A 19,243-nucleotide genomic window follows, 5' to 3' on the forward strand; every position below is an offset into this window, starting at 1 on the left:
TTTATTACATAATCAAGCATCAATGTACATTCATAAGTTCAACGCTTTAGTGTTGAACATAACATCATTTACACGAGATGTTTATTGCACTTTAGTAACTGTTTAGTTAAATAAAACACATTTACAATAAACCTTTGTAACGTGGCATATAGGCCTTATGGCATATAGTATCATTTGTATCCTCATTTGTCAGTTTTGCACCTGTTTAAAAAATTGCCCTGATTTTAGTGTCTTGGTGTGTGTTGTCATAGCCCCTCCCACTACTCTGATGAATACAATATGCCTGCATTAGGACAGGATGTGTATGGATATGTACAATGTCACCAACACCTAGACATAAGACGGGGTCTCAACTTTAGTCTCATCACCCTTTTTAAGAAGTTACCCATTTTTAGTTTGTCTCATTTGAAGCTAGAAAATATGGTATGAATAAAAATTTATGTTCGTTGAGAATCGTTGAGAATTGGACCATTCGAGAACCCATAATGCGCAGATTGCGCACTTATGTAATTATGGGCATAACAACCAAAAAGTACAAGTACATGCATAGGCTAACATATGAAAAAATGTAATTCACACATATAATCCAGTGCCCTGATTCCCATGAAGGACGTAAAATAAAAACCTTGGATGCAGTATTATTCTGTGAGATGAGAATCATGATGAACTATGGTTATGATTAATTCCTGTATATGATTTCTTGGTCTAACAATTAATATAGCGAATCATTAATATGAATTATTAAAATGTGTCCCACATATTTTAAAGGATAATAACAGGTAAAGCTGGCAGAGGATTATGGTCATGTTCCCTGAAAAGATAAAAACACAGGGCAGTGTGACATTTATATTTTTCATAACGTCCTGAACTAAACACATCAAAAGCTATCAAACTGGACTGTGAAGCTACAAGTGCAGCTATGAGCTGAAAGCACTGATTAGAAATCTGACAAAAAAGGCATTCATATCAACTGCATGTAAACAGCAAATGATGTCCCTATAAAGGGACATTTACCTTTGCCTTTAGCTCGTCAAATGCCAAAGTGATGTTTGTGTTGGTCTGAATGTAAAAACGGGAGCAGTAGAAAACATGAAGAATCAGGAAATATTCTCCAAGACAAAGCAGATCCATACTGTTAAATTCAGATGCATAAATGATTTTTACTTGGTTTTCTGTCACGCACTTGATTGTATTGTTTCCTCTTCTTCAGTTGGTCTCTGTGCAGCTGTGCCTGTAGTAAATAACACAAAAACAGCACAGTTATAAAATAATAACACAGATGACCATTCAAAGTTCAACAACTGACACAATTGCATTAATTTACCCATTACTATCTGACCATTGTGATCTAACTGCAGCTGAACATCTTTGCCCATTAATGTCTGGATGCTGGCTTTAGTTGTGTTATTGCATTTAGTGACGCAGTATGTTCTGCATCATGAAGATGAGCTCAGAGGGTGTGAGGGTATTCAAAAAAGAATTGTTGTTCCTTACGTCTGAAAATAATTGCTTAGCCCACTGGTTGTTGACCCAGCCAGCAAGTTCTGGGACAAGCCCAATCCTCCGAAAGGCATTTCTATCCGTTGTATTCCTCTGGGAAAAAGTCTTTCAGGGTTTAGTGGTCAGATATACCAGTGATTGGGTGGCCGTTTGCATCTGTATCTGTTTTCTTTGTTTTGAGTCACAATGAACTGACCTTCTTTATCTCTCCCTCACCAGCCAGCTGCAGATTGTCTATGGTTTCTTGAGCTAGCCGCCCCTCATGTGGCCTAAATGGCAATATTTCCGGCTCCCTCAAGTTAGTGCGTCTTGTCAGTCCCCTTGGCAATGTCTGGGAAGTTCTTCCAGGTGCTTTGCTGTCGGAAAAAATAGGAATCATGGAGGATGCCAGGTTTCTTGGGAAAATCTTATTAAAGCCAAAATCATTAGATAATTTATTTCGAATAATGTGTAGTATCCCATAGTAGACAACCATATAAACATTCACAGAGCTATCTATATAGTCATCTTGCTGATGACCCTGGGTCTTTGCTGTGTATAAAACATACAAAATGAGCAAAATGATTATACTATATACACTACTTTAACGTTAAAACAAGGTGACCCTCCTCCGCCATGTTTAAAGTTTATGGCACACCAACTAAGAAACTTGGGTATAAAAATTCTCTCTCACAATTACAAGACACTTGAAGATAAGGTGATTTCATGGTCGAATTCACTTGTTGATTAATGCCGCCTTTACATGCTCTCAGAATTATCGTAAATACGAGTTTCCTAGGTAACAATTGCACATGCACGCCCTCCCATTTCAATGCGATGAGCTCGTAATCACGACTTCAGAAGTGGGAATTATCACATTTCCGATAGCACGTGAAGGCAGCATAAGGTTCAAATGGAACTCCATTGAGATTAGCCTTTAGTTAACACGAAGGAAAAAAGAGCACTAAGGGGAACATAGCACTAGCACTGGAGATTAGAGCATGTTGGTGATGGTATAAAGAATACACGTATTGATCCTTTTTCTGTATCGTTATATATCGTGGTATGCAAATATATTTGTGGAGCTTTAAGTGGGCAGGAGTTATTGGCATGTTAGAGCAATAAAGAAACATGGATAAATGAGAAATAACAAAGAGTGAGATGTGCTTGATACGGTATGAAAAAAGACTATAAAGGTGCAGTATGCCGAGAAAGAGGACTCAAATTCATTAGGCCTGCTTACAGGCAGCTTTCTGAGTGTGCACCCCGACACAAAGATAACTATAACCATAATAGTTAAGATTCAGTTCTAACAACTCTCACTAGGCATGATTGCCTTGTACTAAGCGTGATTGTGCTTTAAGATTGCAGAACAGATTGCCTAATAGATGTATAATTTATGCCATGCAACGATTTTCAGTAGCACAATACAGGATTATTACAGAGGCAGCTGACATTAATGGTGGAATTTGCAGCTTTACTTGTAAACTACAATTTCTGTTCATTAAAGCGAGAACCAGATTAAATACTCAAATTAAATTAATTGAAAAGTTTAATATCCAAGTAGTAATAAAGATTTTTGCTGTCATAATGATAACAGTACCACATAGGCTATAAAAATAATAAAATAACTGTTCCGTGCTCAAGCGCAGTTAGCGATCACATTACATGCGTACCACCACACTAGTCAACTGAACCAGACTTTGAGGGTCAATCGCACTTGAACACGGATCAGATCGCTTAGTGTGAGTACACCCTAATCTAAGCAAATAGCAGAGTCCACTCCACACACTAACAATGACTGCACAAAATTTGGGGATTTTATTGAGCTGAAAAATGATTAAAAAAGACATTGACAGCCAATCAGAATCAATCCTGCTTTAAAAGGCTTGAGCATTTAAAGTGACATATCCAAGTGACACATCCAAGTGTATGCAGACTATACTGTCCATGTCCAGAAAGGGAATTAAAAACATCATCAAAGTAGTCCATATGTGCCATCAGTCAGTTAATTAGAATCTCTTGAAGCATCGAAAATACATTTTGGTACAAAAATAGCAAAAACTACAACTTTATTCAGCATTGTCTTCTCTTCCGTGTTTGTTTTCAAACCTCAAATAAAGATTCAAACGGTCATGAATCAGCGAATTGATTCATGATTCGGATTGCGTGTCACACTGCTGAAATCACCTGACATTGAAAATCTGAATCATGAATCAATACGCTGATTCATGACCGTTTGAATCTTTATTTGAGGTTTGAAAAAAAAAAAAAAAAACGGAAGAGAAGACAATGCTGAATAAAGTTGTAGTTTTTGCTATTTTTGGACCAAAATGTATTTTCGATACTTCAAGAGATTCTAACTAACTAACTGATGTCACATATGGACTACTTTGATGATGTTTTTATTCCCTTTCTGGACATGGACAGTATAGTGTGCATACATTTAGATACGCTGTCGGACTAAATCTAAAATATCTTAAAATGTGTCGGACTAAATCTAAAATATCTTAAACTGTGTTCAGAAGATGAACGGAGGTCTTACGGTGTGGAACGACATTAGACTGAGTCATCAATTTCATTTTTGGGTGAACTAAGCCTTTAAGATCATCAAGAAAAAAAGAAGAAAAGGAAAAAAAACCCTGACATCTTATAGGCTACTGACATGTATTGTACAGTCTTATTTACATGACGCAGTAAGTCAGTCTGATACTGAATTAAAGTACTAGAACTTTTGTTGAATTACAGTATCAGTTTACTGTAAATACATAAAGGGAGGTATTGGCAAAATGTTAACTGTAGTAAGTCAGTCGTACCAAAAGGAACCTACTACAAGCTTTTGAACTGGAACAAGTTTGCATTTAGATGTTAAGAGTAACGCCCGTTTCACACATACTCCGTCTGCAGTGCGTGTTGCGTTGCAGGAGCCCCACACCCTGTAGTGCTTTCACATATGCTGCGTTTGCAGTCCGCAACTGATCCACTGTTGCATACCACAAACACAGCATTTATTCATTATTTTTTTAAATCCAAAAGTTTTTACTGAACATGCCTCGTCAGAATTCCAATTCTCTTTGTTTACTCTTTAATAGAAGTCAGGTTACGTAGCTATTTAAACAACATTTTATTAAATTCATTTATTCATATTTATATACTTTAGATTTAGCTCACACAAGTGGCAAAACATTTAAACATAGTTTATAGCCCTAAATCACAAACATTTTAAAATAGAAAATTACAATAGTATATATTAAAAAACGGCCGACTCTCGTCTTTTCTTTCGTTTTTACACCCTTTTAAAAGAAATCCTGCAGGTCAAAAAGAACTTTGCTTTTCACCTCCAAGAAAGTATGAGTGCTATGCTATGCTATCCATTATGGCACTTTTTTTTTTTTTTTACCTAAATGCCAGGTAAGGTGTCGTTTTGTTGCTTTACTTGAGAAAAAAAGCCATGTGTTGACTTTGAAACAAGAGTATATGAAATGCATCTGTGGTGAAATTAGGTTTTCGCGTCAGTACATGTTTATTTTAATGCGAACGATCTTCTGTCGCTTTAATGCAGCAATGCAGCGTAGCAAAAAATGGACTCGGTACGAAAACGATCCATGCACTGCTTCAGACGCAACGCTCCTGGAACGGACTGACGGACAGCATCCGCGTGCAGTATGAAAGCTGTCATCCGTCAACATGGGTACTGAAAAAAATACGCACCGCACACGCACTGCAGACGGAGTGTGTGAAACGGGCGTAAGTTTGATGAATTCAATAGCCTACGTCTTAACCAATCCCCCCCACAGACGTTCCCTTTGCATGCGACGTAGGCTACTGCGTCAAAAAAAGGCGATGAATGGCATGGATAGCAGCAGTAAGGAGGCCCAAGATATCTTCGTAATAAAGTAATACAACCAATAAAACAATTGATTTTCTTTTTTTCATCTAAGTGTAACAGATTAGAGTGTTTGAGGACAAGAAAAGAAAAACAACGCAATGAATGTCCAAAAGATGGCAGCGACAGCATTGTAAAGTTACATTAAATGGGTTGGATACATTTTATTGATAGATCTCATGTTGAATTCGTGCATCTTAGAACACAATATAGTAGTACCCAGATTTTTCACGTGAATAAAAGCGAGTCGCAAACTTTGCTTATCCTAATGGTCCTTTGATAAGCTTGTCAGAAGTTCTCGTTTCTAATCTGCCCTCGTTTTTTCCCCCTCATAAAAACTGAATATCATCACATTGTACATCGAGCAGGGACAATTTTTGTGAATTATGTTTCCTGATTTCACCAGAACAAACACAAAATCGGCGTTAAGCGAGATTAAAGCGCTCGTCTGTGTGAAGACTGCTGTATGCACGAGAAATCCGCGTCACTCATAACACCGGCAACAAGCGCCAGCCCAGATCGCCTCTTATTAAACAAACGAATGAAATTATGCTCTTCTAGTTAACCAGAGATGTTTTGTTTGTATTAGTAGCTGCATTTGGTATGATTATATTCAGTTTTTCTCTCTAATTTTTAATTATTTTCATGCCAGAACTAGCCTGCCATGTCAGGCAATGTAAACTGGCCAAACAATTCTTTACGTTCTGCGATGACGTTCCCGCCCAGTTGGTCACATGGCTTGGAACGCCTTGCGAATATTTCGAACGTAAAACCAACTTTACCACTCTCCGAGAGCCCCCTAGTGGTCGCGATCATTTCCGTATTGTGGATTTCATTGTGTTGTGTAGGTTGACCAAAAGTCCTGTTTTTTTTCCCCCAGGGCTGTTTTCAAGTCCTGTCGTGGCCCCAATATAACAATTTTCTATCCATACAGGAGGGGGCATACTTTAAATGTATTTAAATTAATACGGAATATTTGAGTAAACTACGAGTATCATTTAAATATCTCATTGCCGGGCTGAGTGCCCTGGTTTTCGGTAATCAAAATGGTCACCCTAGCGTTGTGGCGTTTCGATCCGTTGTGTTGTGCACTACAAGGCCACCTTAAAAATTTAACTGGTATTGCTGCATTCACGTGTTCTCGGTACACCACTACATACGAGTTTCCTAGGTAAAAATTGCACATAAACGCCCTCCCATTTCAAAATTTGAATTAGATGAGCTCGAAATCACGACTTCAGAAGTGGGAATTATCAAATTTCAAATAGCGTTTCGAATGCGGATTGTGAGAAGCATTTCATTGGTTGGACCAACTGAACGAACACGCCCCAATCACTAGCGAGTCGTTGTTGTTTGGAGGAGTCAGAACGAGACTCGGCGCAGCACTGACTAAACAAAGATCTGCTGCAGACCCACGATAGATGTCGTTTATTTAGTTCGTCATGTGATTTTAGTAAGTATCGTTCACAACAACACAAAGAGAGTGGAAGAACTGAAGCGTTTGGGAAAACGCGTAGGGTAATTCTTAAGATATCTTGGTCGGTTTGTAGATACTTGTGTCGGCCGTGAAAGCTTTTAACGAATCGTTTGACTCCTTTGCAAACTGAAAACATACAAAAAGACACGCGTTTGCCGCCACCTACTGGGGAAATTATGTAACTGGAAAAATATATCCGCGAACAAATCTTTTTGGTCAACCGATTCAAAAGAATCGAGTCACTGGGATGAATCAAACCTCCCACATCTCCACATTGAAACACAGCAAGAACGCATGCAGTAGAACGTTTTTGATTTCAACACGATCGACTACCCTACGTGAAATCGACCAATCAGATGATACATTGAAGCCGTGGGATAGCCAGAGGTAGAACCGATTACCAAAGCACTGAACCGACGGGGCGGTGGTAAGTAGTGGCATATGTAATGGATTTCTCTATATAAGTTAACTTGTACTGTGAATGTAAATAGCTATGCGCGCGACGTGAGGTGCGGAAATGCCTGTGCGAGTGAGCTGCAAATCAGGGTAACTTCTTCTAAAGATTGTTGTGCATGTTTTACAATACTTTTTATCAACGGCGTTAAGAGTGTTTGAAGTTATCAATATGTGGTTGCTGCACTTCAGTAATTTTCACACAAACCCGTGCACATTGTGAAGATATATATTTAGATTAAAACGCTGTAAACACATCTGTGTTCAAAACATTTATACAACGATGACAAGTTTTTTGTCTCTAATGCTAAAGTGTGCGTCTTATTAACACAAATGTTTACAAACAACAACAATAAACTATACCATCTCGTCTAAGAAAATATTACTTAAATTAAATTTTAAAGCAATTTCTAGTTACCTTAACGCAGTGTGTGAACCTAAATAATGTTGAATAAATTGGTAAGTGTTTAGATACAGCAGACATTTTAGCATAATTTTCAGCAACAGACAGAAACATGTTTTCGTCTCTTTGTTCCCCTGCAGCCTGTGTCCCACCGTGCAGTGTGGAGGAATGGCTGCTGGGACTGGGAGGCCGCTCGCGCTTCATTGGTCACAGCAGCTGTTTCCACCCTTTAAGTTTTCGCGGTAAATTGAGGGGTCCGCGTGCGCATTTGCGGATGTGTGCTATAACCTATTTTTTACAGTCTATGGCTATAACAGATTATATATATATATAAACTTTTTTATTTTCAAAACGATGTCTTACTTTAGGCTAAACTAATTGTCTTTATCTGCGAGGAGTTCCTACAAAGAAGAAAACGTATTTTTCTTCGGCTGTTTGTCCTTTCAATTTTATTTTGTTGTTGTTGCACATTTAGCGTTTAACGTGGTTAAAGGGGACATTATAAACTTTTATTTTTACTCTGGGCACTCAGAATCTTAGTGTTGTAAATTAGTTATTGCATACTGTCTTTATGTTTTTATCATTGTATGGGTACTTACCTGCAAACAATTCTATCATCAACGTTTTCAGATGAATTAATTAAAATATCTCCACAGGTTATGGAAAAATGGTGGTCAATATAAAGAATGGAGATGAGAAACACAAGCTCAGTGAGCTGTTGGACTGGCTCAATGACACGCTGCAAGCCACTTTTAGTCAAGTGGAGCACACCTGCTCAGGTATTTTTGTTTTCTGGTTAATTAAAACATTTTAATTGGTGATACCAGCTATGTGTTAACACTGACTTTTAGTTGTAGAGTTGGTTTTGAAGTTAATTTTCACTAGCACTTTAATTGTGTATTTTTCCAGGTGCTGCTTTTTGTCAGTTGATGGACATCATTCATCCTGGATCTATCGACATAAATAAAGTGAAGTTTACAGCAAAAGAAAACTCAGACGTCTTGAATAATTTCAATCTGCTACAGGAGGCTTTCAACAAAGCACAAATCAAGAAAGTGAGTTTCTGTGAAAACTGGAAAATACGAAAATCTTTGATGCAATTCAATTAGACTTCATTTCACATTTTTTTGTTTTTTGTTAGATTGATATGCAGTTATCAGAATGCACTTTTGTCAACAGACTTTTTCCTTTTATAGGAACTGGAACTGAAATTGTTGGTGAATGGTGACACCCTGAAAACATTCGAATTGATTACATGGTTCAAAGATATGTATGATCATAATTTTGCAAAGCAGAGGTATAACCCTCTAAAGGGTTTTGTTGAAGAGGAACATGTGTCATTGAAATCAAGCAGAGAGTTTGGGATGTGTAAGTTTTTAGTTTTTACTATTGAGTTTTTTAAATATATATATATAAAAAATATATAATTGACATTTTGTATTTTTTTTATATTGTATTTTTAATGTATTTATTTTTGTATTCATAGCTAAGAAGGAAGAAATGTGTCTAAACCAGAAAATGCTAAATAAGAAGGTGCCACATGAGACTTTCTCCTGGATGCATTTCATCAGAAAGTATTGCCCATCTGCCTCAACTGATGCTGGCTCAAACTGTACTAATAACAAGTACAGTCTAGTATTAAGCAAGAAATACCGGGACGATATTACACCCTTCTGCAGTCAGACTCCTTACTGCCTTTATTTATACCATGACGTGGAGCTTGAGGATGATAAAGAGGCCAGTGTGATCCTGTTGGGCTTTTTTGACAAAGCTACTGGGGAAAACAAGATCAGATTTCTTGATGTTCTTCATCCAAAGGAAGAGACTGCTGAGGCTGTCTGTTCCAGCATTGTAGAGATGCTGAAGAAGTTCAGAATACCTCTAATGAACATGGCAATATTTTATACAAATTTCCCAGATCATGAAGGTCTTCTCGCAGGTCTAAAGCTGCTGAAACCTGAGATTGTATCTTTATGTGGACTTACAGATATGTCAGGACAAGCGTGTCAGAATGGTGTCATGAAAATGGAGTTGTCTGACCTGATACTGAATCTCATCACAGAAATCTACAAACACTTTCCATCTTTCCCAGCTGGTCTTCAAAATTTGCTTGAAGACGTTGAAGGGTCAAACTTCAATACTCTCCTGCTGTCTCAATGTTCTCTCTTCTGGAGAATAATCCAGAAAATTACTTTGGCTTGGTCAGACCTTGAGAAATACTTTGAATCTCTGGATACAGATGAAAATGCAATCTGTCATCTTCTTGGTGATCCCAAAATACGACTCAATGCCCTCTTTCTTAGCCATGCTTTGCAACCTCTTTGTGATTTCCAGGAGAGTTTTGACCGAGGTGTCAGCGTGACAGAGCTGCTCCAAAATGCTTCTCAATTAGTGAGACGTTACACTGCGAGTTTCCTCAGACCAAAAGCGGCAGAGTTTTTTCTGAGGAGAGGAAAGACCTCGCTTGTACAGGACACAGTGGGACATTTACCAAGAGGAGACGTTCAAGTTGGCAAACAAGCTGCTGATTTTCTCCTGCAATGCTCTGTGGGGTTGTCTGATTACTTGGAGACGTTCCACCATTCCATCATCTCCTTCTACACGTCTGTTACTGTTCATATTGTTGAACGTTTACCCTTCCCAGACTCCACCCTGAGAAACTTGTCATTAGTATTAAGTCCAGGAAAAAAGCTTGAGGTGACTGGCAAAGTCGTTCAAGATTTAGGTGTCTGTTTTGGGGTTTGCTCAAGCTCTGAGAATGTCAGCTTGCTCACTGATGAGTTTTTGGAGTACCAGTTCATTGATGAGGGTGACGCACACCCAGCTGACCAGTCAGTGGAGCAGTACTGGAAGACCGAGCTGAGGATTATGGGAAGGACATCTAGTTTTGGCAAATTAATCGTTAGCTTGTTGGCACTGCCCAAAACATTGAAAAAAGAGAGAATTTTTGAACAGGTGAGATATAATTTCTCCAACCACTTTTAATATACAGAGAGTTTATGAAAATTAGAGACCTATGGTGATATAAAGTGTCTAGAACATCTACACCATCTTATTTCTGTATCACCATTTAGAGCACCCAAGCATCATGACAATGGGTTGTACTCAAGCAGACATAAAAGTTTGGTTTTGATGTGTTGTTGTCTGTATCCTAGATGATTGAACAAACTGACAGTTTCAATGAGTGGAGAATGGAGGACTGTGAGGAGAAAGACATGGCTGATGATGATGTCACAGACAGCAGCTCATATAAAAGCGCTCCATCACATCTCAGCCCAGAGACTCAAGGGAGCATCACATCTGGTAATGAGAAATGTATATATGTTACAAGGCTAAATACATCTTTGAACTTAGAACAACAAACAAATCGAAAAGACGTTTAAGGAACTGATATCTACTTGCTTTGCATCACACTCTTCTTCAGATATCATTGACTTAACGGAAATGGACGACATTGTGCCAATTGAAGTAGATGACATTGTGCCAATTGAAGTGGAGGACATTGTGCCAATTGAAGTGGAGGACATTGCACCAATGGAAGTGGAAGATATTGTACCAATCTCTTCTGACTCAGACACAGAAAGCCAAAATAACACAGAAGGTTTCAGACTATTCAGATATACCAGATAAGGGAATTTTATCATTTGTACAGTTCTGAGACATTGAAACTTGGTCTGCTCTTTTTTTTTTTTTTTTCCCAGGGGATCATCCTTGTATATCTGTAGTTTTAGAGGATGATGATGATGATGATGATGATGAAATCACTGATGATGATGATGATTACAACTGTGATGCAGATGATGTCATATGGAATTATGAGGTAAATATTTGCTCATTGTTTTTTGTTTAAAGTTCAGTTACGGATATCTTTATTGAATGCTTACCTTTTTCTGCCAGAAAAGAAAAGGAAATGTATCTTCAACACAAAACAGTGAGAAAACAGACATTCCATACCAGGTAACTTATATTATTAGGTATTAAAATATTAGCTGAAATATTAAAGGAAATATCACCCAAAAATGAAAATTCTGCCATTGTTTACTCAGTTAATCCAAACCTGTATGAATTTATTTCTACTACTGAACACAAAGGGAGATAATAGGAAGAATGTTTGTAACCAAGCAGATCTCGGCAGCCATTGACTACCATGGTATTTTTTCCCCCTTTGTGGTAGTCAATGGCTGTCAACATTAGTTTTGTTACAAAAATTCTTCCAAATATCATATTTTGTGTTCAGCAGAAGAAAGAAATACATACAGGTTTGGAACAATCTGAGGGTGACAGGAAATGATGATAGAATTTTCATTTTTGGGTGACTATCCCATTAAGTTTCTGTGCCCATAACTATTTATTTAAAATGGAACAGGGAAAGTATTTTAACATGAAAATAAAGTAAGGTTTCAAGACCATTTAATGACTGCTGTGTATCTCTTTAGGATGGTTACACAGTTGGTGAGATGGTTTGGGGGCCGATTGAGGGCTTTGGTCTTTGGCCTGGACTGGTTCAGAGCTGGGACAGCAAGAAGCCTTGTGGCTCCTTACGGAAAGTAATTTTCTTTGGGAACAGGATGATGTCAGAGGTACAAAAATGATTATGCAGAGTCTCGTGTTTAAGTTACGCGTTTTTCTTTTATTTACTCAATAACAACTTTCTTCTGTTAAATGTATATATAACAGGAGAAAGTGTGTGTGTGTTTGTTTTTGTGAAATATCATAATACAAATGTGTATAATGACACGGGTATTACAAGGAGAGGGTGAAATATGAGGACATTACCCATGTCCCCACTTTTCCCAATACTTATAAATCATGTGTTTTTTGTTTTTTGAGAAAGTAAAAATGCAGAACGTTTCCTGTGATGGGTAGGTTTAGGGGCTGGGGCAGTGTAGGGGGATAGAAAATACGGTCTGTACGGTATAAAACCATTACGCCTATGGAATGTCCCGACATTTCACAAAAACAAGTGTTTGTGTATGTTTATTTATATATATATATATATATATATATATATATATATATATATATATATATATATATATATATATATATATATATATTATATACATGCATGCATGCATCATACAAACTTTTTTTGTCTATTGCAGATCCAAACTGATGACATCCTGCCCTTCTTTTCATTTGCTAAGTGCTTCTGTTCTAATTCCTTCGCTACAGTAAAGGTGTATAAAGATGCCATTTTCATTTCTCTGCAGGTAAGGAATTTTACCAGTTTTGTTATTAATGCTCTATGGTCCATATACTAGCATGACGTTTGCAGTTTAGTTTGAGATTACACTCTGGAAAACCATTTTTGAGAAGCTATGCCTATATGCCTAAAAGCCTGAATGTCACTAACAATATTTTTGTTTGCACTTTGTAACGCATATGTTTGAAATTCTTCTTGGTGATGCTAGTGGCACAGAAACTTCCAAATGGTAGTACAGAAACATCTTTGCCTTTCACTGTATGATTTGTCATGTGTCTCTAGGTGGCGTCCAGGCGCAGTAGAATGTTTTTTTCTCCTGAGACAGACTCTATGGATGAGATGCTTAGGCTTATGTTGGACTGGGCCTTTGGAGGCTTTAAACCATTGGGTCCAGATGGACTTCGACCTCAATCAGAAAATAATGGTATGCAGCAGATAAACACTAAAGAAACTGTTTAACCTCTACTGTATTTCATTACATGGACTTCAGTATCATATGCTGTATTAATTTGCTGTATTTATATCTTTCGTTCTTCCTTAGACAAGATTTATATGCCTCAATCTGTGAATGGGAACTTGGGCAACCACAAAGACCATACAGGAAAGTTATTTAAATTAACTGTGTCAGTAAGTAAACTCCCTGAATCTCTGGACCTGCACAATGGCTCGATAGACCTTGGGACAACAGATGTTTACGGAAAACGCATTAATCGGAGATCCTTGCAAAATGTGAAGACCCGTAGAAAACAAAAACATGCACATCGGAATATGAATCAAAATATTAAACCAAACATTCAAATCGAGTCCAGACAGAACAGCCAAAAAAGACGTATGTACACAATTAATATTTATTATTGCTATTAAAATTATGATGGTAAAGCAAAATAAATCACATATAACCTGGTGTTTTAAATTTAAATTTCAGATCAAATGGTCCATGAATTTCTAAAAAACAAGAGAAAGATTGAAGGTGAGAAATAATTTCATAGACAGTAATAGCTATCAATGAGTGAAGTTTATTCTAATTTTACTTCTCTTCCTTCTCAGAGTTCTGCTTATCATGTGGGAGTATATTTGTCGAAATCATCCACCCACTCTTCGAAGGAAGGCTGTGTTCAAACTGCAGGGTACTATATTTATAGTTACATGACATGAAATCAAGTATGCAGTCATACCATATCCATAGACAAACTTTTTCAGTAGTTGTACAAAGATTATCACAAGTTGTAGCAGTGCGTTTTTTGTTTGTTTGTTACATGTAGTATAATTTCACGGAGACGCTGTACCGTTATGATGAAGATGGCTATCAGTCGTACTGCACCGTGTGCTGTTCTGGCATGGAGGTCATTCTGTGCGGCCATGACAGCTGTTGTCGGTGAGTGTTTGTTATTGGTGATTTCAATATATAGACCTTAGTCATGTTACTGTAATTTTTCACAGATATGAAAACAAGGCTCATTTTCATCCATGTGAAATTCAATATGGCATCTTCCATAATTCAAAATCATTTGCACGTATTAGTTTCTGAACATTGTAAATGCTTTGATTTGTCCCAGAAAATAAAATAAATGCCTTCTAGACTGAGAAAAGCCAGAACATTTATTTTTGGCTCATGAGGATGAAAGACAACAACTCCCAGAATGCACTTGCTTCGCTACCCTACGAGGCCACTCCCAAAGCCACTGCTACTGGATCACTTGACCACCACGGCAACGCCCCTACCGTTGTGTTCAATTCCATAATAATACAATAACTTAGTTCAGTTAGAGAACAGACACTAGTTACACTGCAAAAAATGCTTTTCTTACTTAGTATTTTTGTCTTTTTTTCTAGTCCAAACATCTAAAAATTCTTAAAACTAGACAAGCACAAGTGATCGTCTTGTTTTGGGGACAAATTACTCAAAATTAAGAGTTTTTGCTTAAAATAAGCAAAATAATCTGCCAATGGGGTAAGCAAAATAACCTTAATTCAAGCAGAAAACAAGTTTATTTTGCTTACCCCACTGGAAGATTATTTTGCAGACTTCATTTTGAGTTATTTTTTCCCAAAACAAGGCAATAATTCTTACTTGTCAAATTCTTACTTGTGGGAAGCACAACCATTTGAATATACTACCGGATTTCTGCTGATACAAAGCTTAATGCTAAATCACTGAAGTAACCCTTTAACCTTTTATGCTTTTTAAATAATACATAATATAAGAAGTTGGTTTCTCATTTATGGTTTTTGGTATCAAAATGTATTTAAATAAAGTAATGCCAACTAGAAATACCTCCTCTAGTGTCCTTACACTTATAAACCCCACTTTGTATAGTTGAGTTTGGTCTCCTCTCTTTCTTTAGATCCTATTGTGTGGACTGTCTGGATATCCTAGTGGGTGAGGGGACATTTAACCGGCTGAAAAATGTGGACCCGTGGACCTGTTACCTGTGTGCACCTGAGAGCAGCTCTGGAGCATTGAAGCCTAGGCACGACTGGAGCATCCGTGTGCAGGAATTCTTTGCCAACAACAGTGCCATGGAGTTTGTTAGTGCTTGTTTCATAAAGTTCATCATCTTGTAAAAATAATGGACGATCTTCCTGATTTGTTTTTGTATTACTTTGACTTCTGACATTTGTACTTCTCAGGAGCCCCATCGTGTTTACCCATCAATCCCTGCTAACCTGCGACGTCCAATCAGAGTGCTTTCCTTATTTGATGGTATAGCCACAGGTAACTTCCCAACTTCCAGGATCACTTGTAGTTTAATACACATCAACTGCAGTCTGATTTTGTAGTGGTCATGTGGTTCATTTAAATGCATTTGTGTTTCAGGATACCTCGTTCTAAGGGATCTTGGCTTCAAAGTGGAAAAATATGTGGCCTCAGAAATTGATGAAGAGTCCATTACCATCTCTATGGTCAACCATGATGGAAAAATCACTCATGTGGATGATGTTAAAAACATCACGAAAGAGCATGTACGGCTGAAAAATAAGTTTTTCATCATCTTGTTTGTATTCAGTCTATAAATACATAAATGCAGAAGATGTAATTTCACATACAAAGAAGAATCTGCTTAAGCTTATTCTCTTTCATTGTTTAGGTTGAGAAATGGGGCCCATTTGACCTTCTCATCGGTGGAAGTCCTTGTAATGACTTGTCCATTGTCAATCCTGCCCGGAAAGGCTTGTTTGGTAAGACAAAATTCTGGATTCTGACTAACTATATAACACATGGCTAACACTAGAGCCCTGCGCGGGACTGTTTTCTTCATCCCGCGCCCGCCTAATTTCTGACCATTACCGCCCGCTCCCGCAACGTATGTGTTACACTCCCGCTCCCGCAATATTTATGTCCACTCCCGCCCGCAAATTTATTCCCGCACAATAATAGAGATGCATTGATTTTGTGTCTTCTCTCGTCCCGCAGAAGAAAAAAAACACGTATTCCACCTTAAATTTAAAGGTCCCATTCTTCTCGTGTTTTCGAAGCTTTGATTATGTTTACAGTGTGCATGAGTTCATGTTTCGCGTGTAAAAAAACACAGTATTTTTCACACAATTTACTTATCTGTACAGCGCTGTTTCCTCTGTCCTAAAAATGGCCTGATGATTTCCTTGTTCTATGAAGTCCCTCCTTCAGAAATACGTAACGAGTTCTGATTGGGCCAGCGCTTCCCGTGTTGTGATTGGACAGCAGCTTAGCGCACTTTGCCCGGAAAGGTCCCGCCTCTTACCATAACGGGGAGATGCAAGCGCTAAATGCGCGCTCTTCTCCACGTGGGAGAGCAATAACACCACGCCCCATATTTTGCGTGTTCTTGTGGGCGGAGGGTTAGTCAAACAAACAAACAAACAAACAAACAAACAAACAGTTCTAGTGACATCATTACATCCCTGCGCTTCCTGCTGTAGTCCAAACCGGCCGTTCGCTGTAAGCTTTGAAAGGGAACTTCTGTTAAATAAAATATCTTGCTTGGCATTGAACTTTGAGCTTTATAATTTTACAGGTATTATTTATGCTCTAACAGCAACATTACACACTAACTAATGTTTGAAAGATGGAATCGCGAAGAACGGGAACTTTAAGGTTTTGTTGAACATGCTGCTGCGTGGACTTGGCATCTAGTCACATAATAAAAAAAATTGTTGCATCTTTGATCCTCTTTTCTCTCTGCAGAGGGCACTGGGCGGCTTTTTTTCGAATTTTATCGGCTTCTGAATGTCATGAAACCGAAAGAGGACGACCCACAGCCATTCTTCTGGCTGTTTGAGAATGTGGTGTTCATGGAAACCAAGGTTAAAGCTGACATCTGCCGCTTTCTGGAAGTAAGTGTGATATTGTTGTGTTGGATAGAGGATTTGATCAAGACTCAGCATTGTAAATTAAAATGTGTACATTTAAAAATCTCCGTTCCGGCTTCTCAGTACAGTAAAAGCTGCTGAATTTCCCCTTTTTTTCCTAGTCACATGGTGTAATAAGTGTGTGGTTTGTTTTTAGTGTAACCCTGTGCTTGTTGATGCTGTGAAAGTGAGTCCTGCTCACAGAGCAAGATACTTCTGGGGAAACATACCTGGCATGAACAGGTAAGTCTGTTATGTTCGTATGACTATCTCACTCACTTAAAGAAATTGTATGTAAGATTGTGGCCAAAACTGGTACTGCAGGTGTGGTACTCCCCCCTGACTGGAGGTTGCCAGATAGGCTGCAGGAACGTTTGTAGCTGCAGCACCCCTCTCAGAAACTGAAGCCTCTGCGCCTTGATCGCCCCAGGTGACCGGTCCCAGTATAGCCGATCCTCCGTGTTTTCTAATGGATGTGAGGCAAACTAAACAATCAAATTAAACTTCAAATATTTTCCCCCAAAGTTAGTTTATGTCATTGTAGGCAGTTATCATCACAATGTTCTCATTTTAAGAGTTGTTTTTTTAATAAGTTTAGTTTTAATTAGTTATTTGACGCTCTGTGACCTCATGATTGACAGCTGAGATCGACGTGATCGAGGAGTGAAGTTGTCACTGCGGCACTAACAGACTTTTTTTCTGGATTTTTGGGAGCAAATTGGAGCTCTAGCTTTAAATTCTACATTTCCATAACTGTTTCTTTCTCATCAACATAATTCATTTTTCTACATCTGTGAGTGTGGGCGGGCTTTTGATATCGCAGCTGTACTTCCTGCTCTCTACTGCGCAGACTCCGGTCCCAAGATGTCAGTGCCGTGTGGCCCGTCTGAAAGCTTCAACTCTGGTCAGCAGAAACGGATGAAGTCGTGTCATCCAAATTTTTTTACGGTCTATGAGCTGCAGCTGTGGTAACTAGAGCAGACCTGGCAACCTGGATGCTGAAACACTACTGACGTGATTGGTAGATGGGTGGAGGGCGGCTCTTCAGGCCAAAACACGACATCAACATCAGTTTAAGGCTGCAACAACAACGTTTAAATGACAATGTCCTGGCCGGACTACTGTTGTCAGTGATATAAGTATTTGAAATGAACGTGATTTCTTAATGTCTAGTGACATATCAGGGCCATTTAATGATTAATTGACATGCATTTCTTACATACAGTTCCTTTAAGACTTTTCCCCTGGTAAATTCACTCAACTGTGTTAAGTATGTAATTATGATATTCATCAAGTGTTTTATTCTGTTTTGACCAGACCAATCATAGCATCACAGAAAGATAAACTTCGTCTTCAGGAATGTCTGGAGGCTGGCCGCACTGCAAAGGTTTGTCATGAGCTTCTAGCCAAAGATATGCAGTATGTGGTTATTGCAGTGATGTACTGTAGTGATGACTCATTGAGTTGTGACATCTCTAATTGTACTTAATTTGCAGTATGACAAAGTTCGCACTATCACTACACGACCAAACTCACTGAAGCAGGGCACCAATGATGCGCATTTCCCCATCACCATGAATGGAAAAGATGATAATATATGGATCACAGAATTGGAGAAGTATGTTTAACTTCTACTCCTTTAGCTATAAATAAAAAGTTAAGCATAAATATGTATTTTATTCATGCTCACTGTCACACTTGCACTTTTTACAGAATATTTGGATTTCCGAAGCATTACACGGATGTGAAAAACATGGGGCGTATCCAGAGGCAGAAAGTGTTGGGGAAGTCCTGGAGTGTCCCTGTCATAAGACATCTTTTAGCACCACTAAAGGATTACTTTGCTTGTGATGAGGTCCCATTGAAATGAACAGATGTTTTTAATGATGATATGTTTTTGTATTACTTAATCTTTTTCTGTCAGTGTGGAAAGACTCAGGGACATGAGTTTGTTGCTTTTAAGATTTGTACCTTTTTTAACTCAAATGTTATGACTAACTAACTGAAGAA

At 38.2% G+C, this 19,243-nt stretch overlaps 1 protein-coding gene and 1 long non-coding RNA gene across 6 annotated transcripts; one reads left to right on the plus strand and one right to left on the minus strand.

Annotated features, from left to right (window-relative positions):
- Positions 1 to 706: 706 nt before the first annotated feature.
- On the minus strand, positions 707 to 8,435 carry LOC137078827 (uncharacterized). The gene is made up of 5 exons (XR_010905353.1): positions 8,298 to 8,435; positions 1,697 to 1,856; positions 1,495 to 1,593; positions 1,015 to 1,231; positions 707 to 811 (listed from the first exon to the last, which is right to left on the minus strand). It is a non-coding gene; the product is annotated as an uncharacterized lncRNA (long non-coding RNA).
- dnmt3bb.2 (DNA (cytosine-5-)-methyltransferase 3 beta, duplicate b.2) lies at positions 6,205 to 19,118 on the plus strand. Of its 5 annotated transcripts, none has more exons than XM_067446538.1 (25): positions 6,205 to 6,209; positions 8,355 to 8,477; positions 8,608 to 8,753; positions 8,895 to 9,066; positions 9,185 to 10,653; positions 10,854 to 11,001; positions 11,123 to 11,299; positions 11,400 to 11,518; positions 11,596 to 11,655; positions 12,135 to 12,278; positions 12,804 to 12,911; positions 13,187 to 13,328; positions 13,446 to 13,733; positions 13,830 to 13,874; positions 13,952 to 14,031; positions 14,167 to 14,279; positions 15,250 to 15,433; positions 15,536 to 15,620; positions 15,723 to 15,868; positions 15,994 to 16,084; positions 17,070 to 17,218; positions 17,391 to 17,476; positions 18,551 to 18,620; positions 18,730 to 18,851; positions 18,947 to 19,118. In XM_067446538.1, exons 2-25 carry the CDS (start codon positions 8,366 to 8,368, stop codon positions 19,101 to 19,103), a joined length of 4,413 nt encoding a protein of 1,470 aa, XP_067302639.1. In that variant the 5' UTR covers positions 6,205 to 6,209; positions 8,355 to 8,365; the 3' UTR covers positions 19,104 to 19,118. The 5 variants fall into 5 exon arrangements, with proteins under 5 accessions (XP_067302639.1, XP_067302637.1, XP_067302636.1 ...); XM_067446536.1 differs by lacking the exon at positions 6,205 to 6,209 and adding an exon at positions 6,701 to 6,818; XM_067446535.1 differs by lacking the exon at positions 6,205 to 6,209 and adding an exon at positions 6,834 to 7,269.
- The last annotated feature ends 125 nt before the right edge of the window (positions 19,119 to 19,243 follow it).

The sequence above is a fragment of the Pseudorasbora parva genome, chromosome 6 (genome assembly GCF_024679245.1).
Source record: "Pseudorasbora parva isolate DD20220531a chromosome 6, ASM2467924v1, whole genome shotgun sequence".
Lineage (NCBI taxonomy): Eukaryota > Metazoa > Chordata > Actinopteri > Cypriniformes > Gobionidae > Pseudorasbora > Pseudorasbora parva.